Raw genomic sequence first — 22,239 nt, 5'->3', positions numbered from 1 at the left:
GAGATCTTAATAGGGGTGCTGGCACCCCCGGAAAAAGTAGCGCCTCCTAAATATTTTAGAAATACTGCATGCATGGTTAGCTACAATGAGCGGAAGTGGTTGCTGTTATTATAAACCCTTAATCAATGTATCTCGGTACAGTTTTCATAAGGCTTCAATAGTGTTGTGTAAGCAATCAGATTAACTGTTGATAATCATTACTCAGTGTGGTTGACCACCAGTTCCTGTCCGGCATTTGCCGGCCCTGAATGTAACCATGATAATAGCTAGCTATGTTCACGAGCCTCGATACAATGCGAGTTTTTCAGACTGTCAAATTTTGGATGGGCAAGCATTAAACGGAAGCCGCACAACTAGTATAGGTATAGTGCATGGCTAATAGCACGCGTGAATCAAGTGAATTAGTGGTGGCTCAAGTATATTCGCCAGCTCTGAAGCACTAAACTTGGAATTCGCGCTACACGCGTCCCAGAGAGTTCCTGTTTGTTGTAAAGGGTAGACTGAGAAAAAATTTAATTTCTGCTAATATAGTAGATAGCATGCTTTTTTCAGGCCTGCAATGGTGAAGCCATAATGCATGGAAACTGTAGCTATCGCGAGCCACCTAAAACCCCCTGCATGCTAAATGCATTCATACGGCTTTCGACAGACGCTTGGTCTGCATTGGGGTAATCACCTTTCGCCTAAGTAGTAAAAGTCCCTTATAAGGTGATCCATTCCACAGCAATGAATTCATTAGCACACGCACATAGCTATATAGTAGCACATTTGACAGCTAGTCTTATAGTGGACACTGTGATAACTATGTATAGATTTCCGTAATTATAATGCTTGCCTTCAGAAATACACTTATCAAACTCAGTAATCATGAGTACTGTAATAGCAAAGAACATGAATGACACTTTTGAACCACTTTTTGTCAGTTTTTTTTTTCATTTCATTTTCACTTTTTTATGCAAACAAGGCCTGCATTACTGCACTGGGGGAAACTTATTGTGCTCTCAGCCAGAAAAAGTACACGTACAACTTATTTACAATTGAATGTAAATTATGTATAGGTTAGCTTATTATATAATTATGTAACTACTAGCTATACTATGTATACTTAGACATAATAAAATTAGCTAGCTACATCATGCAGGAGTAATTATATAACACTTTAAATGTGTCCACGTTAATGTTTAAATTCAGCACCCTATGGGAGTATAGCTGAAAGGGTGCCATGATGGCACTCGCAAGATGTTATAGAGGATTGCTAAAGTGTTACAAGAGGTGGTTGTAATATCGGTGTTATAGTGACACACTATAGGCATTCATTTAAATTTTCCGCCCGATGCTTTGATGGGATTGGAGCCACTTTGATTCCTTCATCTATATTACATTAATGGTTATTTAGGAAACACAATTGACCTGTGAAATACAGTAATTCAATGGGATTACAATTACACTTACTTCCTTGTCTTGCTACATTTTATGCAAGTTGCAAAGTGTACTTATAATCTAACTACCAAAATTTTAATCGTGGGATTTTATTCATAAGGGTGTTACAGATGTACCGGTGTGACTATGACACTTCTTAAGGTGTCAGGGATGCTGTAATAATACTCCCTAGAATTTTCAAAAAAAAATATAGGTGTTGTGGTACCACCTTAATTTTAACAGTATACATATGTATTTAAAATATCCTATTATAAAATTATTTATTTTACAACTTAAAGAAAAGTAAAAGGTGATGCAGGGACCTGGAAGTGGAAACTGTATAAAGATTGTCAGAGTCAAGTTATTAGTGGAAGTGCTACTGCAGCCAGAAGATCTTGAGTATAACTGTGATTTACTATGGTGGTTGAAGTAGACGGTTATAAATTCTTGGTAATCTGTTGAAATAAAAGTTGCTTTGTTTGTTGGATGAAGTATAATTCTGTTCAGTGAAGTTTGTTGGAGATGGAGGATCTGGTAGGATGGTGACAAAAGGTAACATAGTTGAAATGATTTGATGGATGCTGGTATTGCTAGCTGGACTGATTTTATGAAAAAGAGTACCATGAGATCATAGGTGTACAGTAATGGTAGCATGTTAAGTTTGAAAAGACGTGTTTTATAGTCAATTATATAATCATTAAGAGCATGGAATTGCAGAGCAGAGATTTTGCAAATTAGGAAGGGTGCCATAGGGGAGAGCAATAAAGTAATTGTTATCTAACTAATGCTAAATACAAAGTTTTCTTGGTAGAAACGTCAATTGAGTGGCTGAAGATACGTCACAGTAGTCCAAGGGTTCTGCAAGCTTTGTAGTCATAATGATTTTTCTGAGATAAATCTGTGGATAAAGATCATAGTGAGTACTACTACCATCTGTACTAGACTTGATTATAGTGTCGTCTATGAAATAGGATATGGGAAATTTTGTGTCAAAGTGTTCAACGATAACGATAGTATAAACTTGTTGATGGTAAAAAATTTGTTCCAATATCTGCACCAGTTAGCCAAGATCATGTTGAAGTTTTATGAAGTCAAGAATTTGTTTATAACATTTTGTATATATTGTTTGTGAACAGTGTACTGTATTATAGCTATAGCCTTAAACTGCATGCTTCTTGTTATATGTGACTATAACTAGTTACAGTAGTTACATCCATGGGTGTAGAGAGGGATATAAATATGGATATTAGGAAATTCCTTTTCAATAAAGATTTAGTTATTGCAGTCAAGCAAAGGATATGGGGCCCCTCTAAAAAGTTTTACTAGCTATAGCTATGTGTTGTATCTAAAAGGCTGACCAAATTAGCTATAGGTGCAATTGTATTTTAAGCATAGATAATGAAATGATGGAAAGAGCAAGAAGAAGAGCTAATGTCTTCTGAGATGGAATCAATGAGAGGTGGTCAAATTTATTCAGGTTATTAGCTTAATAATTATAAAGCCGGCTAGGTTTGTAATACTCTAATAGAACAATCAAACAGTCAATATAAAGAATATCCAAAATGATTTCATTGTAGTTATGGTATATTCTGATCATGTCACACTTTAGTGTGCATAGCTATAGCTAGTCCTTTGGTGTTATGAGTGAATTCATTCAAATGCTCAAAATTATGTCATCAGATCTCCACACCCAGATTCCTGCTATGTATATAACCAGGCCCATTCTTCATGCACTGCAATATGCTCATTTGCTCAACATCCATTTAACCATTATTATGCATGCCATCCAGATAAGTTTCCCACACAAACATTTTCCTGTCTGCCAAACATTATTAATTACTACTAATTGGATTGAGCTTATGTCAATGTCAACATAATACTTGTAAGGAAGTGCTTGTTACCTGGTTATATCTAGTAGATTTCATTGCTAACCGCAATACAGGAGGCAGAGTGTATGAGTGCATTTCACTGTTATCCTAGTTGAGTTGCTAGTTCAAATACTGACAATGGAATCGCCTTTATTAATTACTATACACTCATCATAATTATGATGCTATGCATTAATTACTAGGGCTGTGAACCCATGTGATGTACTTGTTGAAACACATATTAATATATATTCAGCTGACGTTTTGTACTTTTGTCAACAAACATATCATGAAATTTACTACCAAGGTATATGCATTGTCTTTTATTCATTGCAGGCAGAGGTGAAAATTTGCTTTTAAGAAATATAGCTAAGCATCTAAGCTATGTTAGGAGGCAATGCAGAAATTGCAATAATACATGTATTACCTCATACATTGGATGTGATTGTTCAATTAGAGTATTTTGGTAGCATGTACATTCTATTGGAGTAAAAGGAACCAATTGAGAGAGTTGATAGTGTATAGATTTGTGTTAAAACCATTTTGAATTAACAGCTGATTCTGTGTTTGTGAACAAATTACACGGCACGGTTGTCTTTGTCTTGTAGGTAAATATTATTTGCTCCCTCCTCCAGGTAGGTCAGATGATGGTTGCGTAGAGGTAAAGGAGGTGTATGAGTCACTGAACCTGAGACACTTGCAGTGAATATGAAGATCAGAGCTACCACACCATTAGTAAACTAATTGATGAACACAGTCACCTATTACCAGTACATGTCTTCCTGAAGATGAGGGATAGAATTTACAAAATCGAAAAATTATTTTGTTTTATTGATATATGTTTAATTCAGCCAGTGTAGTAAGTATACACAATACATAAGTACAGTATAATTAAACATCTTGTGGTAATCCAGAAGAATATTGCAATTGGCTGATTCAGGAGAGAAGCTGTTCAAGCTGAGGTCCAGAGCTTAGTTAGTGTTTGCTCCCTCTGTTTATTAAAAAACATCAGGTATGTAAACAACATCAGGTATGTATGTTTCAATTTTCCACATACCATAATTTGCCTTTTTTTCGTTGTAAAATAATTTTCGTATGCGAAATTTGTACAAAAATTTCTTACATGAAAATTTTTACACAAGAACGAACTACTCTAATACTAGTAATAGAGCAGTCATTCATGTAAATCATACAAAACCATTTTTTACACGAAAATGTTTATCACGAACTTTTTTGCATGAAAATAAATCGAATTATGGTACTGTACTTCAGTAATTTTCTGTTGCACTATGGTTGAACAATGCCAGTAGATCTTGAGGAATTGGGCACTTCATGAATTCAGGGCATTGATAATCTCCCTTTCCCTTAGTTGTATTCCACTGCTTGTAGTTGTAATAGTATGTAGAATAAGTGGATAGTTGTGTAGTTTTGTTGCTACATATATACTCTATAGTCTGTGTACATATATAAAACCCCTTTGCATTTTCCACATACTCAGGCTGTATTTTACCAAAGTTCAAAAGTACATTGGCTACATGGAACCAACATAATTCAATGTATGCATTCATCTATCAGACTATACACTTCATGCAACCTTAAAGAATGTTTCACTGCTAAAATTCAGGTGTAACAAAGCACCTTTAGGGGTGTCCAGTTGCATGTTTAAAAGCAACTCCCTTCAGGTGTTAGAAAAGGGTGCTGTAGTGACACTTGGAGGGTGTGTAAGAAGAGTGCTAAGGTGCTGTAAGATGTATAACACCAGAGTGTAAAGGTGCTACTAGAGGTGTAAATTTAGGGTGTGTGGTGGGGTACACTGCCTTCATTTTAATTTCCGACACTTTTGTGTGTGTGTGTGTGGGGGATGGGGGGGTAGGGTGGAGCTATTCTCATCCCTTCATTTTCATTGATGGTTATTTAGGAAACACATAATGACCTGTGAAATACAGTAATTCAAATACACTTTCCTGCTTGTCTTTCTACACTTTATATGTAAATTGCAATAACTATAACTACCAAAGAAACTTTTAATTGTGGGATTTCATTCACAGAAATACACTTGTAGGTGCAAAGGGTGTTCCCATTACACCTCATCAATGAAATGAAGTTGCATTGATTATCAATGCTGCCTATATGCAGAAGTGCAGCTCTTCATGCATAGTAAACAAGTTTCCTTCAGCACAATGGAAAAGCATTTATGCAACTATTGTTTGGAAAACGAATCCAAATCACACATTAGAAGTTTTGAGATAAATGATTTAGATTTAATTTCTATTGTAACTTGCCAAGGCACACATATGAAATTTGCACCATGCAGAGTTGCATCCGCAATTTATTACCTTTCAAATACTTGTAGAGTTGCTGCCAATTCAAATAAGAAAGAAAATCTAATGAATTTAATGAGCGAGCTAGCTATACACTACAATAAAATTCATAATATTTATACAAATATATGTGATGAGCTCTAAAACGTACTTAGGTGGGGCATATAATGTGTAGGAGATAATAGTTCACATTTGCTATTTAGTGAGACAAATGTGAACTATCATCTCCTACATATCACATACACCACAGGAGTGCATGTTTTGTACAACATGTTTTTAGAGCATATCATATATTCACAAATACACTTTTTATCACTGTGAAAAATGTGGGATATAATATGGTATTTCCAGTGGCTTATTGAATACAAATAAGCCTTAATATAAACCCTGTATTATACTCATGTTATAGTTTAGTATAATGCATACTATACTATTACATATATGGTTTCAGTTTATTTACCACATTACCTGAAATAGCTTATATCGAATATAATACCCACACTTTACCATCACATATATGGTTTCAGTATGTTTAACACATTAACTAAAGTCTTACATGAGATTGTTAGTATACTACAGGTTATATCAAGTTTTTTTGTATTCAATAAGCCACTGGAAATACCATCCCTCTTTTTTCACAGTGTATTGTAGCAGCGGAGGTAGTATCATGGCTGCTCACAAAGGGGTGGAAGGTGGGATGTAGAGGAGTCATGCATGACATTACAGAGCAGTGCTGGCTCCTTAGTGCCTGATATATATGCAGCAAAATCAACACAGAATATGTTGGGGAACTAAAATTGGCCTTCCACCAATTCTGTCAACCCAAGACGATCAACCTTACCAAGGCCAGAAATTTCCATTGAGCTTTTCACATAACCTGCACCATTAAAGCCAGCCTCAAGTAGTTTGAGCTCAAAATCATGCACTAGTATGGTAGTGCGGCTGCCCTCTGGTGGCGTTTGATTTTTCCTGATGTGCATGCAATTTATATCAGTTTTGTAAAATCTGATACTGTTAATACTACTGTATTCACTTTAAACTGCAGGTGCTTATCTTGTATGATAGTTCAGGACAGGTGCGGTTGTCATGGGGGTCGATAAATCACTTGGGCCATAAAGAAATTGCATTCAAGTGTTTCTGTCACACTTCTAAGAGTGTTAATAATTGTATGCAATTACAGTCATAATATTACACCCAATCATGAAGTGTTAGACCTCTGTTTGGGATGTTCCAATGAACAGTTAAGGATGTTTACAAAATGGTAACACCCAATGGGTGTGGCTAAAACCTCTTAAGATGGTTATTATTTTCAGGGGTACCCCCTTGATTTTAGAAAATTATAGGAGTTGTGGTAGCACCTAAATTTTAACAGAGTAGTGCCAGCTATAATACAACTCAAAGACCGGATATTACTTTTGCAGTAAGTGTATTTTATGCAGTAAGTGCACTAAATTTATGAATGATGCTAATTTTACTGTCTGTTGCAGTTATTCATGAATGCTTTCCACTGACTACAAGTATTGATATCTATTTCAAGGACCTCAAGTCCTCAATTAATCAGTCATCAGCCAAATATATTATACTGACAATATGCAGGGATAGAACTTCAGTCTATGCTTTGTCCTATCCATTGCAGGCCTAGAGTCTGCTTTGTAGGTGAAGCTATCATGTGTATTAAGAACTACGAAGTACTTGTGAGCAACCTTGGTTCTGCACAGCAGCTATTTCAAGAGGATTACTCCTACTTTATATGTCACTAGGTAATATTACTATATAATTACAGTGTATATTCCTGGATACAAACGGTACTAACAAAAAGTGTTACTGAGATGGTTTATTGAATTCACTAAAAACTGATGCCATGTTAAGAACTATTCCTCTGTAACGAGAAGAAATAAATACACTCAGATATAGATTACGTCATTAATGAACTCTCACCATCTGTGAAATCTGATTCATGTCCTGAACTTGCACTTGAATGAGCACCTGATGACTGGTCAGAGTCTAGTAGAGTGATTACACACGAGGCATTATTATTATTAAGCATTGATGGTTCTTACCATACTCATCAGCTAATTGACCAAGTGATTTTCTGCGTACTGGCTTAATTTCCTTCAGAAGTTTTCTGATTTTTATTTGTGTAACCTACATAATTATTATTATGATGTGATTGATTGATTCTTAATTGGTAACGAATTTAATATAGAAACCTGGTCTAGTTTTCTAATATTTGCTTCTGCTTCATTCACTAAATAATGAACTACATTCCCTTGCTTACAATCCACTGCTTCTTGTAGAGCCGATCTGTTTTTCTATTGTAAAAAATATTTTGTTGAATGATATGTATGGTGTGCACTTTACAGCAATACTATAATTATATTACTGACTTAAGATAATTACATATCACTTTTGTATTTGTATTGTTGGCGGTGTAAAGAGTATTAATTTTATTGCTGCACATTATACAGTGTTCAGGACAGCAAATACGTACGTAGATAGAACAATATGTTGGCAACTTACATTGTTTGCAAGATACATATCTGCTCCAGCTTTAACTAAAACTTTAACAACTTCAACATGACCATTACTTGAAGCAATGTGTAATGGGAGATCACCACCCTATATTATAGGAAATCATGATCATATGTACCCATTTCTCTATTCACTACATCCAATATGCTGTATGCAATATTGGCCTATATCTACATTAATTCATTAATAGCCTTGCAATGGTGTATAAGATTTTAAATGATCACATTGATGTCCCTTTATCCCTTATGACCCTCGATTAAGGAATGGATACTATCAGCAACTAGCCATCTTTGTACATACAGTACGTAGAAGGAATTAAGGCTGTACTGTATATTTGAGTTGATATTATATATATATATATATATATGCCAGTAAATACAGTCTTATTTATGTAAATGTCTATTGTCTAATCAATTATTAGAAATCAGTCATACAGTGACTACTCAATTAGAGTATTTTGCAACAATCTCTGTGTGTGCGCTCTGTTAGAGAATAAAACAAAACTTTACTCTTTGATTTATTAAAATTGATTCCCAGATTCTCACTTTATTAATTGCATTGATAGTTGATCCAGCAGTGATCAGCATTTCTACTATCTCAACATTTCCACATCGTGAAGCACAGTGTAGAGGAGTCCATCCATCCTACATAGAGTGAAAAACAAAGTTTACAATTGTGCAGGTTACCCTTACTTCGTTTTGTGTGACATTAACATTTGCTCCTGATTTAATCAAAACATCCACTACTTTAGCATGGTTCCAATATGTAGCAGCATGTAGAGGAGTCCATCCATTCTGTATTAATAATAATTACATTTTGAGCATCTTGGTCTGGTATTGTTTGCCTAACATGAATCGCAACATTGATATCTGCTTTTGATCGTATCAAAGTCTCCACTACTTCAGGATGGCCTATGTGTGCAGCATCATGTAAAGGGGTCCATCCATCCTACATGGACAAACAATAGCTGGCTGGTATGAAACACCAAAATTCACTGAGGATTACTACAAAGCAATCGTAGAAATTGATTGAGTTGCAGTAAACCATGTAAAGATGTAAAGTGCTGTTTAGTGTACAACAACATCTCTTATCCCGACTGCATTTAATGGATGTCAGATTTGTGGCAGCCTAAATCAAACGCATGCTTTATAGATACTCTGTTGACCATTACAAAATTTGGATTAGATCAAAGAAGAATAGTGTAATGTTTCGTGGCTTGTTATCTAGTTTAAAAATATAATTTTTATTTGGAAAGTAATGTATAACACATCCTCTTAGTGCAGACCATAAAAATGTGCTTGGTAACTGTGCTATGTGGGCTACCCTCTCTGACCTCTAACTTAAGTTATATACAATGCTACAGTATATACCTTATACTGTAAAATAAATTGATTCAAAGCCAACTCTTGTAGTTTTTAAATTTTGTGGCGGTTGAAGCACTGTGGCACTGAATATACAGTGTAATACAGTGGTGGTTAATATTCTATGTAATAATTTCTGATATATACATGAATAGATTGCAATCAATAATCATACAAAGAACTGCTGAAGTGTAACAACAAGTATAACTTGTTTACTGTTGCAGCTGTTATGTGTAGTAGCTTCTTGTGCAGTTCATAATGCAAAACCTGCACTTGCCTGAATTGGCAGAGTAGATATATACATGTATATGTTTGTTTTCCAAGTTCTAGCATGAGGTACTGTATACTTTACAGATACAACACTTGGCAAATGCAGTAGATAGATGCTTGGATAACTACATCCTCACTTCTATGAAATGGGAGTAGTTTTAGTGTAAATGTGTTATTAGAGAACTAGCACTGATGCTTGTACTGCACAGGGACATATGGAGGGGGGTTTCAGGAAACCCTTTTGGATATTACACACTACTTGAAACACTGAGAAATCGAAACTTCGTTTCCAGAATCTGGAATCTGTCATGGAACAGGACACATTTTAATAGTTACATAGTAGTTCTCACATGATAGCAACACTTATAGCATTGTTCTGAATTATGATTTTGGTGAAAAGATTGAGATACTCTAATAAAGCAGTCAGGCAATATAAACTACTCTAATATAACAGTCGCTTAGCTTTAGTGGAAACTCCTTTTTTCAAAATTCCTGCGTAAGCCTCTGCTGCATGCAGGACTTGTACCTATTGTATGCAATACTGAAATTGCTTTCTCTACACAATAGATACATAGTATGTATCAAAGATTGTGTGTTTTTCATATGGATACACTGTCCTACTGTACCAAATGCAGTCTAATAAATAATATTTACATTGCTAATATTAGTTTCAGGTACAGTGTAGTTTGTGAGCTAGCTATTAAGTTCCTGTACAGCTTATTTAAGTATGTACTGTGCCAAATTGGAAGCACATAGGCCCGTAGTAGCATGCATAGCTTACCTTTGATCATAGTAGCAATGGTGCTCAGATCTATGACCTGTCTCAGTACATTGGTATGTGTTCTATTCACCCGGGCCAGAAGTTGTTCAAACTAACAGGCCCTTTCAGTTGTCTGGAGCTTAGTCTTGACTAACAGGATGAAGTAATACAATTTCCACTCAAGTACTATCCAATCACTCGCTGATCTTGCTGTCCGGCACTGAGTAGCTGAGTCAGTGTGTTCAGAGGAACAAGCCATCAAGTATCAGTCTGTCTATTAAGTAACAAATCTCTTCGTCGATTACAGTCCAGGTGTTGGCAAGTGAGACGAAATTTCAAGTTTTGGAGATTTTTATAAAGTTCTATATCTGGTCACTGGTGAGTGTTTTTTTTTTTAATGCTGTATTTCATGTTAGATGGACTAATATTACTCTGTAAAGGTGATTTTCATGGCATAAGATGTCTCTAGGATGATTTTTTTAAAGGCGGCATTTTAGGCAGTGCATCATTTTCAAGAGGATCCCTACTTAAACAGTACTACCGCACTGTTTGATATATATGAAATGTGCTTCAATTATTCAAAAATGAATTCTTCTATCATTGTCTAAGGCCAATGGGGTTTCAGACAACTGAGTGCTTGTTAGTTGTAAGATGTATAACAATTGTTAAACTACTTAGCTAGCATTATTTTGTTCAGATGAAGGTGACATGCAGTGCTGGATACATATGCATTAGATCATCTCCTCACTTCAGTAACAATGTTAACATTTGCTCCAAACTTGATCAACATCTCTGCTAGTTGTACCTCATTATTATGCACAGCAGCATGTAGAGGAGCCCATCCATTCTATAGTTTAATTAAGAACAAATCAGTGTGGTATTACATAAGTGCTAGTGTATAGACTATGTGCAAATATTGTATTCCCTCACTTTTTGTTGTACATTTACATCTACACCAGCTTTCATCAATATTTCTGCTATTTGAATGTGATGATGTTCTGCAGCAAAAAGTAAAGGAGTCCATTTCTCCTGTATACAAAATGCATTTAAGTTATCAAATAAAAAATTATCACAAGCTCACCTTATCAGATACGTTAATGTTTGCATTTGACTTCATTAGTATCTCTACTAGTTGTGCAAAACCATTTTTTGAAACAATATGTAGAGGAGTTCGTCCATCCTATGGTGAAAAGAATTCATGATATTTTGTGAAATGGAGAATTATCATGATAGCTAGTCACATTATTTTGTAATTGTAATGTATCTTTCATCTTGCAATGGACTATACAACATACAAGTTGTCAAAAGGTGGAAAGCTAACACTATAGAGTCACATAAGGTGAAAGGTGCCACAGTCGCACTGATGCTTTGCGTTAATTGATTTTCAGTAAAGTATAGGTTATACGTAATACAGAAGAAAGGCATCGATTATAATAATATCAAGACACCCGGTAGTGTGTCGTGCGGTCCAAGAAGCCGGCGCGTAACACCCGTGAGTATATTGACAGGAAGAAAGAAAACGCAATTTTCGCACCTCCGTAGCTCTGTGCTGCCTTGATGAAACAAGACGATTTTTGCTGTGGACACTCCCTCCACCTTCAGCACTCCACATTCCAAATTTGAGCGAAATTGCTTCAAGCGTTCCCAAGATATGCGACTTCAAAAATTGGCTTAGTTTCTTCGTTTTTCTTTTCTTCTTTTTCTTCCTCTTTTCGCACACTTACAAAAACTGCTATAAAACGCGAACGCCATACCCGATCGCCTTGAAATTTGGCACACAGAAGAGGGGTATACAAGCGCATCTCTGTACAAACTTTGGCTGGAATACGATAAACAGGCAAAGAGTTATGAGCGATTATTCACGAAAAATAACACCAATATGTTGTCACGCCTACAGGGTAAACCGCGTATGGGACGAAGCTGAAAATCGGTGGGTGAATAGGTTAACTATTGAATCTCAAACCTTTTGTGGTTTGAAAGAAATCGAGCTAAAAACCAGGAAGATACAACGAAAAAACCAACAATGTGTAACAATTACGCAATCGAGATTAGCTAATAAAAAACGACTGCTTGCCACGCCTACCAGGTAAACCACTTGGGGTAATACTTTGAAAATCGCTGTACAGATGGAGTTATCATCTTAGAAAGGCTCTTCAATGGTGTAGAAGAATCAGACTTAAAGCCACGGAGTTATAACACGAAATCCAACTTGGTGTAGCAATTATAAATTACCTGTAATAAATAATAATAAAAAATAATAATAATAAAGCAAGTGCGAGGTCGAGATACTCTAATAGAGCAGTCATCCTAATAGAGCAGTCATCCTAATAGAGCAGTCACCCGAAGAGAATTCAAGAGATCAGCTAGAAACAAGTAACCTGTATAGAGATCAGCTACACACAAGTCACCCTGTAGAGAGATCAGCCACAAACAATTCACCCTGTAGAGACATCAGCTAGAAGAAGTTACCTTGTAAAGAGTTCAGCTACATAGAAACCATTCTGTAAAGAGCTCAGCTGCAAGAAAATCACCTGTACAGAATTCCACTACAAACAAGTCACCCTATAAAAAGATCAGCTAGAAGAAGTTACCTCGTAGAGAGTTCAGTTACAAAGAAACCACCATGTAGAGAATTCATTTACAAACTAGTGACCCTGTAGAGACATCAGCTAGAAGAAGTTACCTTGTAAAGAGTTCAGCTACATAGAAACCATTCTGTAAAGAGCTCAGCTGCAAACAAATCACCGGTACAGAATTCAGCTACAAACAAATCACCCTGTAGAGAGATCAGCTAGAAGAAGTTACCTTGTTGATAGTTCAGCTACAAACAAATCACCCTGTAGAGAGATCAGCTAGAAGAAGTTACATTGTAGAGAGTTCAGCTACAAAGAAACCATCATGTGGAGAGTTCAGCTGCAAACAAATCACCTGCAGAGAATTCAGCTACAAAGAAATCTCCCTGTAGAGAGATCAGCTAGGAGAAGTTTCCTTGTAGAGAGTTCAGTTACAAAGAAACCACCATGTAGAGAATTCGTTTACAAACTAGTCACCCTGTAGAGACACCAGCTAGAAGAAGTTACCTTGTAAAGAGTTCAGCTACAAAGAAACCATTCTGTAAAGAGCTCAGCTGCAAAAAAATCACCTTTACAGAATTCCACTACAAACAAATCACCCTATAGAAAGATCAGCTAGAAGAAGTTACCTCGTAGAGAGTTCAGTTACAAAGAATCCACCATGTAGAGATTTCATTTACAAACTAGTGACCCTGTAGAGACATCAGCTAGAAGAAGTTACCTTGTAAAGAGTTCAGCTTCATAGAAACCATTCTGTAAAGAGCTCAGCTGCAAACAAATCACCTGTACAGAATTCAGCTACAAACAAATCACCCTGTAGAGAGATCAGCTAGAAGAAGTTACCTTGTTGATAGTTCAGCTACAAACAAATCACCCTGTAGAGAGATCAGCTAGAAGAAGTTACCTTGTAGAGAGTTCAGCTACAAAGAAACCATCATGTGGAGAGTTCAGCTACAAACAAATCACCTGTAGAGAGTTCAGCTACAAACCAATCTCCCTGTAGAGAGATCAGCTAGAAGAAGTTTCCTTGTAGAGAGTTCAGCCACAAACAAATCACCCTGTAGAAAGATCAGCTAGAAGAAGTTACCTTGTTGATAGTTCAGCTACAAACAAATCACCCTGTAGAGAGATCAGCTAGAAGAAGTTACCTTGTAGAGAGTTCAGCTACAAAGAAACCATCATGTGGAGAGTTCAGCTGCAAACAAATCACCTGTAGAGAGTTCAGCTACAAACCAATCTCCCTGTAGAGAGATCAGCTAGAAGAAGTTTCCTTGTAGAGAGTTCAGCCACAAACAAATCACCCTGTAGAAAGATCAGCTAGAAGAAGTTACCTTGTTGATAGTTCAGCTACAAACAAATCACCCTGTAGAGAGATCAGCTAGAAGAAGTTACCTTGTAGAGAGTTCAGCTACAAAGAAACCATCATGTGGAGAGTTCAGCTACAAACAAATCACCTGTAGAGAGTTCAGCTACAAACCAATCTCCCTGTAGAGAGATCAGCTAGAAGAAGTTTCCTTGTAGAGAGTTCAGCCACAAACAAATCACCCTGTAGAAAGATCAGCTAGAAGAAGTTACCTTGTTGATAGTTCAGCTACAAACAAATCACCCTGTAGAGAGATCAGCTAGAAGAAGTTACCTTGTAGAGAGTTCAGCTACAAAGAAACCATCATGTGGAGAGTTCAGCTGCAAACAAATCTCCTGTAGAGAGTTCAGCTACAAACCAATCTCCCTGTAGAGAGATCAGCTAGAAGAAGTTTCCTTGTAGAGAGTTCAGCCACAAACAAATCACCCTGTAGAAAGATCAGCTAGAAGAAGTTACCTTGTAGAGAGTTCAGTTACAAAGAAACCACCATGTAGAAAGTTCAGCTACAATCTAGTGACCTTGTGGAGACATCAGATAGAAGAAACTACCTTGTAGAGAGCTCAGCTACAAAGAAACCATTCTGTAAAGAGCTCAGCTGCAAACAAATCACCTGTACAGAATTCAGCTACAAACAAATCACCCTGTAGAGAGATCAGCTAGAAGAAGTTACCTTGTTGATAGTTCAGCTACAAACAAATCACCCTGTAGAGAGATCAGCTAGAAGAAGTTACCTTGTAGAGAGTTCAGCTACAAAGAAACCATCATGTGGAGAGTTCAGCTGCAAACAAATCACCTGTAGAGAGTTCAGCTACAAACCAATCTCCCTGTAGAGAGATCAGCTAGAAGAAGTTTCCTTGTACAGAGTTCAGCCACAAACAAATCACCCTGTAGAAAGATCAGCTAGAAGAAGTTACCTTGTAGAGAGTTCAGTTACAAAGAAACCACCATGTAGAAAGTTCAGCTACAATCTAGTGACCTTGTGGAGACATCAGCTAGAAGAAACTACCTTGTAGAGAGCTCAGCTACAAAGAAACCATTCTGTAAAGAGCTCAGCTGCAAACAAATCACCTGTACAGAATTCAGCTACAAACAAATCACCCTGTAGAAAGATCAGCTAGAAGAAGTCACCTTGTAGAGAGTTCAGCTACAAAGAAACCACCATGTAGGGAGTTCAGCTAGAAGAAGTTACCTTGTAGAGAGTTCAGCTACAAAGAAACCATCATGAAGAGAGTTCAGCTGCAAACAAATCTCCCTGTAGAGAGTTAGTTAGAAGAAGTTACCTTGTAGAGAGTTCAGCTACAAAGAAAACATTCTGTAAAGAGCTCAGCTGCAAACAAATCACCTGTACAGAATTCAGCTACAAACAAATCACCCTTTAGAGGGATCAGCTAGAAGAAATTATCTTGTAGATAGTTCAGCTACAAACAAATCACCCTGTAGAGAGATCAGCTAGAAGAAGTTACCTTGTAGAGAGTTCAGCTACAAAGAAACCATCATGAAGAGAGTTCAGCTACAAACAAATCACCCTGTAGAGAGATCAGCTAGAAGAAGTCACCTTGTAGAGAGTTCAGCTACAAAGAAACCACCATGTAGGGAGTTCAGCTAGAATAAGTTACCTTGTAGAGAGTTCAACTACAAAGAAACCATCATGAAGAGAGTTCAGCTGCAAACAAATCTCCCTGTAGAGAGTTCAGTTAGAAGAAGTTACCTTGTAGAGAGTTCAGCTACAAAGAAACCATTCTGTAAAGAGCTCAGCTTCAAACAAATCACCTGTATAGAATTCAGCTACAAACAAATCACCCTGTAGAGAGATCAGCTAGAAGAAATTACATTGTAGAGAGTTCAGCTACAGTAAAAAGAAACTACCATGTAGAGAGTTCAGCTGCAAAGAAATCACCCTGTAGAAAATTCTGCCACAAACAAATTGCCCTGTAGAAAGATCAGTTAGAAGAAGTTATCTTGTAGAGAGTTCAGCTACAAAGAAACCACCATGTAGAGAGTTCAGCTAGAAGAAATTACCTTGTAGACAATTCAGCTACAAAGAAACCATCATCTAGATAGTTCAGCTACAAACAAATCACCTGTAGAGAGTTCAGCTACAAACAAATCTCCCTGTAGAGAGATCAGTTAGAAGAAGTTACCTTGTAGAGAGTTCAACTACAAAGAAACCATTCTGTAAAGAGCTCAGCAGCAAAAAAATCACCTGTACAGAATCCAGCTACAAATAAATCACCCTGTAGAGAGAACAGCTAGAAGAAGTTACCTTGAAGAGTTTTCAGTTACAAAGAAACCACCATGGACAGTTCTGTAATAAATATATGTATTATATATATAATTTGTACATTTACTGATAAAATCAGAAATATTTAAGGTACATCTGCTTCATCTTTTCTTCTTCCTGTGGTAAAGAAAAAAAGATAGGTTTAAAAAGTCCCAAAGCAGGCCATAGGCCGGCTTTGGGGTATACAAATACAAAAAGAAGTGAAATCTAATCCAAAACAGCCAAGCTGTAAAAAAAGTGTGCGCCCTCAAAAAGGCTATGGTGAAAAAAGATGTGAAATCCAAGGTGGCGGCCAAGAAATGGCTGTGATGGTAGGTTAATGGTAAAAATTTAATAATGACAATTCAGGTGAATTTTGTGCCAATTGACCAAGCGGCACCAAAATTCACCTGAATCGTTGTTATTAAAATTTTTACCATTAACCTACCATCACAGCCATTTCTTGGCCGCCACCTTGGCTTTCACATCTTTTTTCACCATAGCCTTTTTGAGGGCCGCACACTTTTTTTACAGCTTGGCTGTTTTGGATTAGATTATTCTTTAACAGTAGATTTTTGTAAGATAAAACACAATCAGTCTCATATAAATATGTCATGCTATTCAGATTACAGAGGTTTCAGTGTGCTTAATATGGTCTGATATATCGATATCTTTGATAATTTATACTTCTGATCTAATACATGTATCATAGACATTTTATATTTAAAGTTGTTGTACTAACTTCATCAATTGCATTAATATCTGCTCCTGAGCTAATTAATCTTTCTATCACTTCAACTTCTCCTTTTTCAGCTGCATCATGTAATGAAATGTCCTTTATCTATGAGGAGATATTAAAAATAACAATTTTATTATTCACACCATCCACTTGACATTTTGAGTACCATAAGGGTAAAAAAAGTGGTCAGTTATTGAGAATGTGTTAAATGAATTTACAGTATGCAGCACATTGAAAGTATAATAGTAGCCGAGTGGATTATAGAGTCATTATTATTTACAGAAAGTGGGTAAGAAATGAAAAATCATACTTATTGAATGATAGTACTGATAACTTCAACTTGTGAATCTAAGTACAATTACTGCAGTGTAACTGGTCAAAAACTATATAATTATATCTCACTGTACTTAGGTTTGGGACCAGTGGTCCATTCATGTCTCAGTTTGAGCAGTATTTAGATAAGTGGCCCTGATATTGAAGCAAAGAAGTTGTTTTGCATAAATGAATTTTGCTGTGATGGAATATATCTATAATACTAAATATGCTTAAATGAATGCAATTGCTAACTATTTTCACCTGATGATGTTTTCATGCAGATTGTACCTGTTATGCAAGCACACAAGTGTAAATTAATATGCCATGCTATCACTAACTTTAGCATTGAGCATGTGGCATTCATCAAATATAATAGTGTTTCCAATTTTCAGAAACACAAATGACTGAAGAATGAAAGATTCTTTGTGTTGGAATGCTTTGGAGCACAAGCTCTCGACTGCATCATCGGGTATGTACCACGTCATTTCTATTGACTGAGATTCCACGACATCATTGTAAGATTGTTCTACTCCTAGACAATCTGAAACAAATTTTTCAATTTCTAAACCTTCCTCCAGTGTTATCTCTGAATAGTCCTTGTTGATGATAGCTGTCATTTTATAGTAACCAACTGGAGGTGATGTTCTATTCATTTTGAAGTGTTCATGAACATATTTTAATTTTACTTGGTAATTTATTTTATTTTCAAACTTGTCGAGCATCTCAATAGCTTTTGGTGCATTAACTCTTTTAATTATTGTATATAGCAGGCGATGGCTACTCCAATTCCAGTATGGTTCCATGATAGAAAATATATCATATATTGATTTGCTTGTGCGAATACATTGTGTTTCCTCTTCATTTAGTATTGGCATGTTTTCATTGGTCTTAAGGTGCAAGCAAACTAGTTTAATTTTATTAATATTTTTGTTGGTGTAATTTTCCAGTTCCTCAGCAATGTCAGCTACAACAGCTCCAAACTCAGAACTTGCTTCATCTATTGTAACAAATTGTCTGACAACTGCCGTACAATTTGTGGGTTTTTCTTCTTTTACATCGACTGCATGTAAACAATGTGATGATGAGACAATAAATATCAAGAGCATATAATGGGGAGGCTCCCCATTATAATGTGATTCGGTCTGTGAAAAGGGGTTTTATAGCCTTTTCAATTGCATGTACTTGGCAACCTGTACCTTGAATTGTGAATGTGGTATCAAACCAAAATTTGGTCCCATTATACCCCTATGGCTTGGTGTAATACGAAAGTGATAGGTTGAAAATATGAGGACTTATGATTAGTTATAAACTTGAGCAATTTGGAAAGGCTATATACAAGACCCCTTTTCGCAGACCGGGTCACATACATGTACTCTTGTATATACGTATATATAAATAATACACACTAAATGAGCAAGTCTATCAATATACAGTGTTGGGAGTAACGCGTTACGTAATATTATTACTTTTGTGGTAACAAAGTAATATAACGAAATACGCTATGAAAACAGGTAATATAACGCAAGATACTTTACTTACAAATGTAACGCGTTACCTAAGTAATATAATTACTGTAACGTGTCTAATATTACGTAATATTATTACTAAAAGTAACGAAGTTACTAATCTCGTTAACAATCCTCTGAGTAGCGCCTAACCACAACGAAGTAACGAGGCCTAATGAATGAAGCTTATTCACTAGCTTCTTACTTATAACCAAGATTTGCACATTGTCCAACAACGCAATCATGTCACGTGATAAGGTGGTAGTTTCACACTTGACAGCTTAAGGCTGTGGACACAAAGTAATATAATATGTAATATTATTACAGTTACTTTATTTTATGGGTAATATGCAACTGTAACTAAATAGTTCAGTTGCAAGTAATATGTAATATGTAACTAGTTACTTTTACAAAGTAACTTGCCCAACACTGTCAATATACATGTACATAAAAAATTACATAGCGAAAAAGACAACCGAATGCCTTCTATTATGCAAACCACCCCACAATGCTGTACTGTCATCAAAGTAGATGGAGGGTGCTGAAACCACTTTGGCTGGTAAACAATCCCATTCATTTACAGTCACCTCTGGGTCAAGAATTTGGCTCTCAGTTGCAGTTCAGATTGCTATACTGCATCATGTGTATGGGGCATAAAATCTAGGTTTGATTTAACTTGTACAAATCAGATTCTCGGTCATGCAAGTCACTATACTAGTAGGCATTCCAGTATCCAAGATTTTTTAATAAAAAAATTCTCCATATATCCCCTAATAGAACCCTGGCCCAAAATAATAACTTGTGTTTAACTTGGGAATGCTCCGTCATGTGAGCTCCTACAAGGATGAAAATTACTATGGGGTTTGTCCATACGCTGATCATCGTGAAGTGCTTAGTTACTTTGTTGGGGTTAGAGATTTTCAGCTACACAACAATTTTCTGATGGTTGTATCACCAACTCAAAACTATAACCACTTCAAAGTTGGCATAACGATGCCATAATTGAAACCACAACTCCACCTTAGGTATTGTTGCATCATAGTGACATCTCCACTTCTGTTGTTTACCTTAATAAGTTGTTAACTTTTAATCTTTTTACTTACTTGAGATAGCCACTTACCACCATTTTATTGACAAGTGTGCAGTAGGTGAAACATATTTGTTTACCACAAAGTATACAATGATCGCTGAGATCCAATAAACCCTGAAGTTATAGGTCCTTATTTGGTAATTATTAGTTTTTCATCCAGCCTTTCTAATTTTTATTATGCGGACGGGAGGGTATTACCATTATGCCATTATTTTATAATATTAACACACTGATGTACAGACTTTGTCCAAATCGTCTTTCTTTCTTACTACAAACATTTCCTTCACCAACTGATTCTACTTTTCGTGATCGCCAACTTTTTTGACATTCAACTGAAAGCCTGCTTTGATGAAGTCGATAGAACACGATTGCAACTGGGTGGATCCACTGCAGCAAATTGCTATGGAAAACAACAGTTCTCCTGGGAATACATTGTGCATTGTAGTGTTCATAAAAAAAAATAACGGTTTGGTATCACGTGTTCTTCTGAGCATGCACAGAGTAAATTATGGCTTACCATGCAGTAGCCTAAGAAGCTAGGATGTGGGCGGTGGAATAATCACCAAATAGGGGCCTTACTCTCATTACATGTATGCTAGCAACTGCAGTTTCAAGACAGTCCAGGTTACTAGATGGCTTCCTAATTAAACTGTGCCATTTTTCCTTGAAAATGTATAGGGAGCACCAAAGAAAAATTATACCATTTTCAGTTTTAAAGTACTGTGCATGCCAAAGTGACTGATTCCAACCCAATAAACCATATATTTCTGAGATTGACAGTCAATACTCTATCCATTGAGCATATGAAAGTCCATTTTTCCAAAATTTAAAAATTGGGCTGTAATGCCGAATACTAGCTTGTAGAGTCTACTCAAGCATGGTTTGTGGCAGCCACGCCCATAAATCTCGTAGTTCCAGACTTATCATTTCGTTACCCTCATACTTCTACGTATACTGTGACGGTCATTTTCCAGTTAGCCTATACTGACCGTTTGATTCTTCGTTTTTTGTATTACTATTCTATGCTCTAGGCCGCAAGAAACATGGGGTTGTCCGTATTAAGGCAAGCCCACACTGCGACTTTATAATCGGGACAAACGACTCAGTGAAGCATTATCTTTCTATCTTACTAGCACTACAAAGATACTTACCTGATAAAGATTCTAAGGAGACTTCCTCGGCTTTGTAACTTGAGTCATTGGACACGGCCATTAGTAAGGGCGTTTTACGTAACAGTAATTAATTAAATAGCTTTTAACCGGAGTATTCGCGCCTCAAATGAAGTCGCAAATATATTATTTCAACAGATTATTCCCAAGATCATTTCTAGCATGTTGCTGGGGGTTCAAAGTCACCATTGCAGTGGAGGATCTATAGAAATTTTTATAGGGGTTTTAGGTTTAGGCAACAGGGGCAACTGACCCACCCCCGGGTAGGGTGGAGCATTACAGGGGATTTGACAAAGTCTAGTGTCAAATTTCCCAGTACTGGGGCTAAGAAGCTTGTCAAAACCCCCACTAGCTATGTCCCCACTTAGAAAGAGGTTTCTAGAAAGCCCTGGGGGTGGGGGCGGGGCTTGACATTGATAGGTGCATTAGTGGAGCAAGTGTGCAAAGCACGCTCATGCAGCATACAAAAGTATGCTCTAATTGGGGGTCTGGGGGCATACCTTCACAAGAAAATTAATTAGCCTTCTGAGTTTGAATGATGTTATTAATTTTACTATTCATCTCTAGCAGTGGCAATTCTAAAAAAGTTGACAGGCAGACGGTAAAGCAAACCAACAGTGAACTGAATATGTACCACAGGACAACTATATAGCTGAAAAAGCGTTGTATAGCTAAGTGATCACATGTTTGAAAG

General features: G+C 36.5%; 1 protein-coding gene across 1 annotated transcript; it reads right to left on the bottom strand.

The window, feature by feature from the left end:
• Window positions 1-7,360: 7,360 nt before the first annotated feature.
• LOC136252997 (serine/threonine-protein phosphatase 6 regulatory ankyrin repeat subunit B-like) lies at window positions 7,361-21,625 on the bottom strand. The gene is made up of 14 exons (XM_066045585.1): window positions 21,528-21,625; window positions 18,120-18,841; window positions 17,470-17,568; window positions 11,613-11,711; window positions 11,462-11,560; window positions 11,280-11,378; window positions 8,990-9,088; window positions 8,833-8,934; window positions 8,686-8,784; window positions 8,129-8,227; window positions 7,819-7,920; window positions 7,669-7,753; window positions 7,547-7,612; window positions 7,361-7,487 (listed from the first exon to the last, which is right to left on the bottom strand). The coding sequence occupies exons 1-14, from the start codon at window positions 21,586-21,588 to the stop codon at window positions 7,480-7,482; spliced, it is 1,839 nt and encodes a 612-aa protein (XP_065901657.1). The 5' UTR covers window positions 21,589-21,625; the 3' UTR covers window positions 7,361-7,479.
• Between the last annotated feature and the right edge of the window lie 614 nt (window positions 21,626-22,239).

Source organism: Dysidea avara, chromosome 4 (genome assembly GCF_963678975.1).
Source record: "Dysidea avara chromosome 4, odDysAvar1.4, whole genome shotgun sequence".
NCBI lineage: Eukaryota > Metazoa > Porifera > Demospongiae > Dictyoceratida > Dysideidae > Dysidea > Dysidea avara.
Note: the sequence above shows the minus strand (reverse complement) of the source record. Positions and strands in the feature narration are given on the sequence as shown.

Coding starts and splice junctions, on each gene's coding strand:
- LOC136252997 (XM_066045585.1), bottom strand. CDS start 21,588: ATGGCCGTGTCCAATGACTCAAGTTACAAAGCCGAGGAAGTCTCCTTA. Junction 8,935..8,989: donor ATATCAATGTTGCGATTCAT/GTTAGGCAAACA, acceptor TTATTAATACAG/AATGGATGGACTCCTCTACA. Junction 7,754..7,818: donor ATATTAGAAAACTAGACCAG/GTTTCTATATTA, acceptor ATAATTATGTAG/GTTACACAAATAAAAATCAG.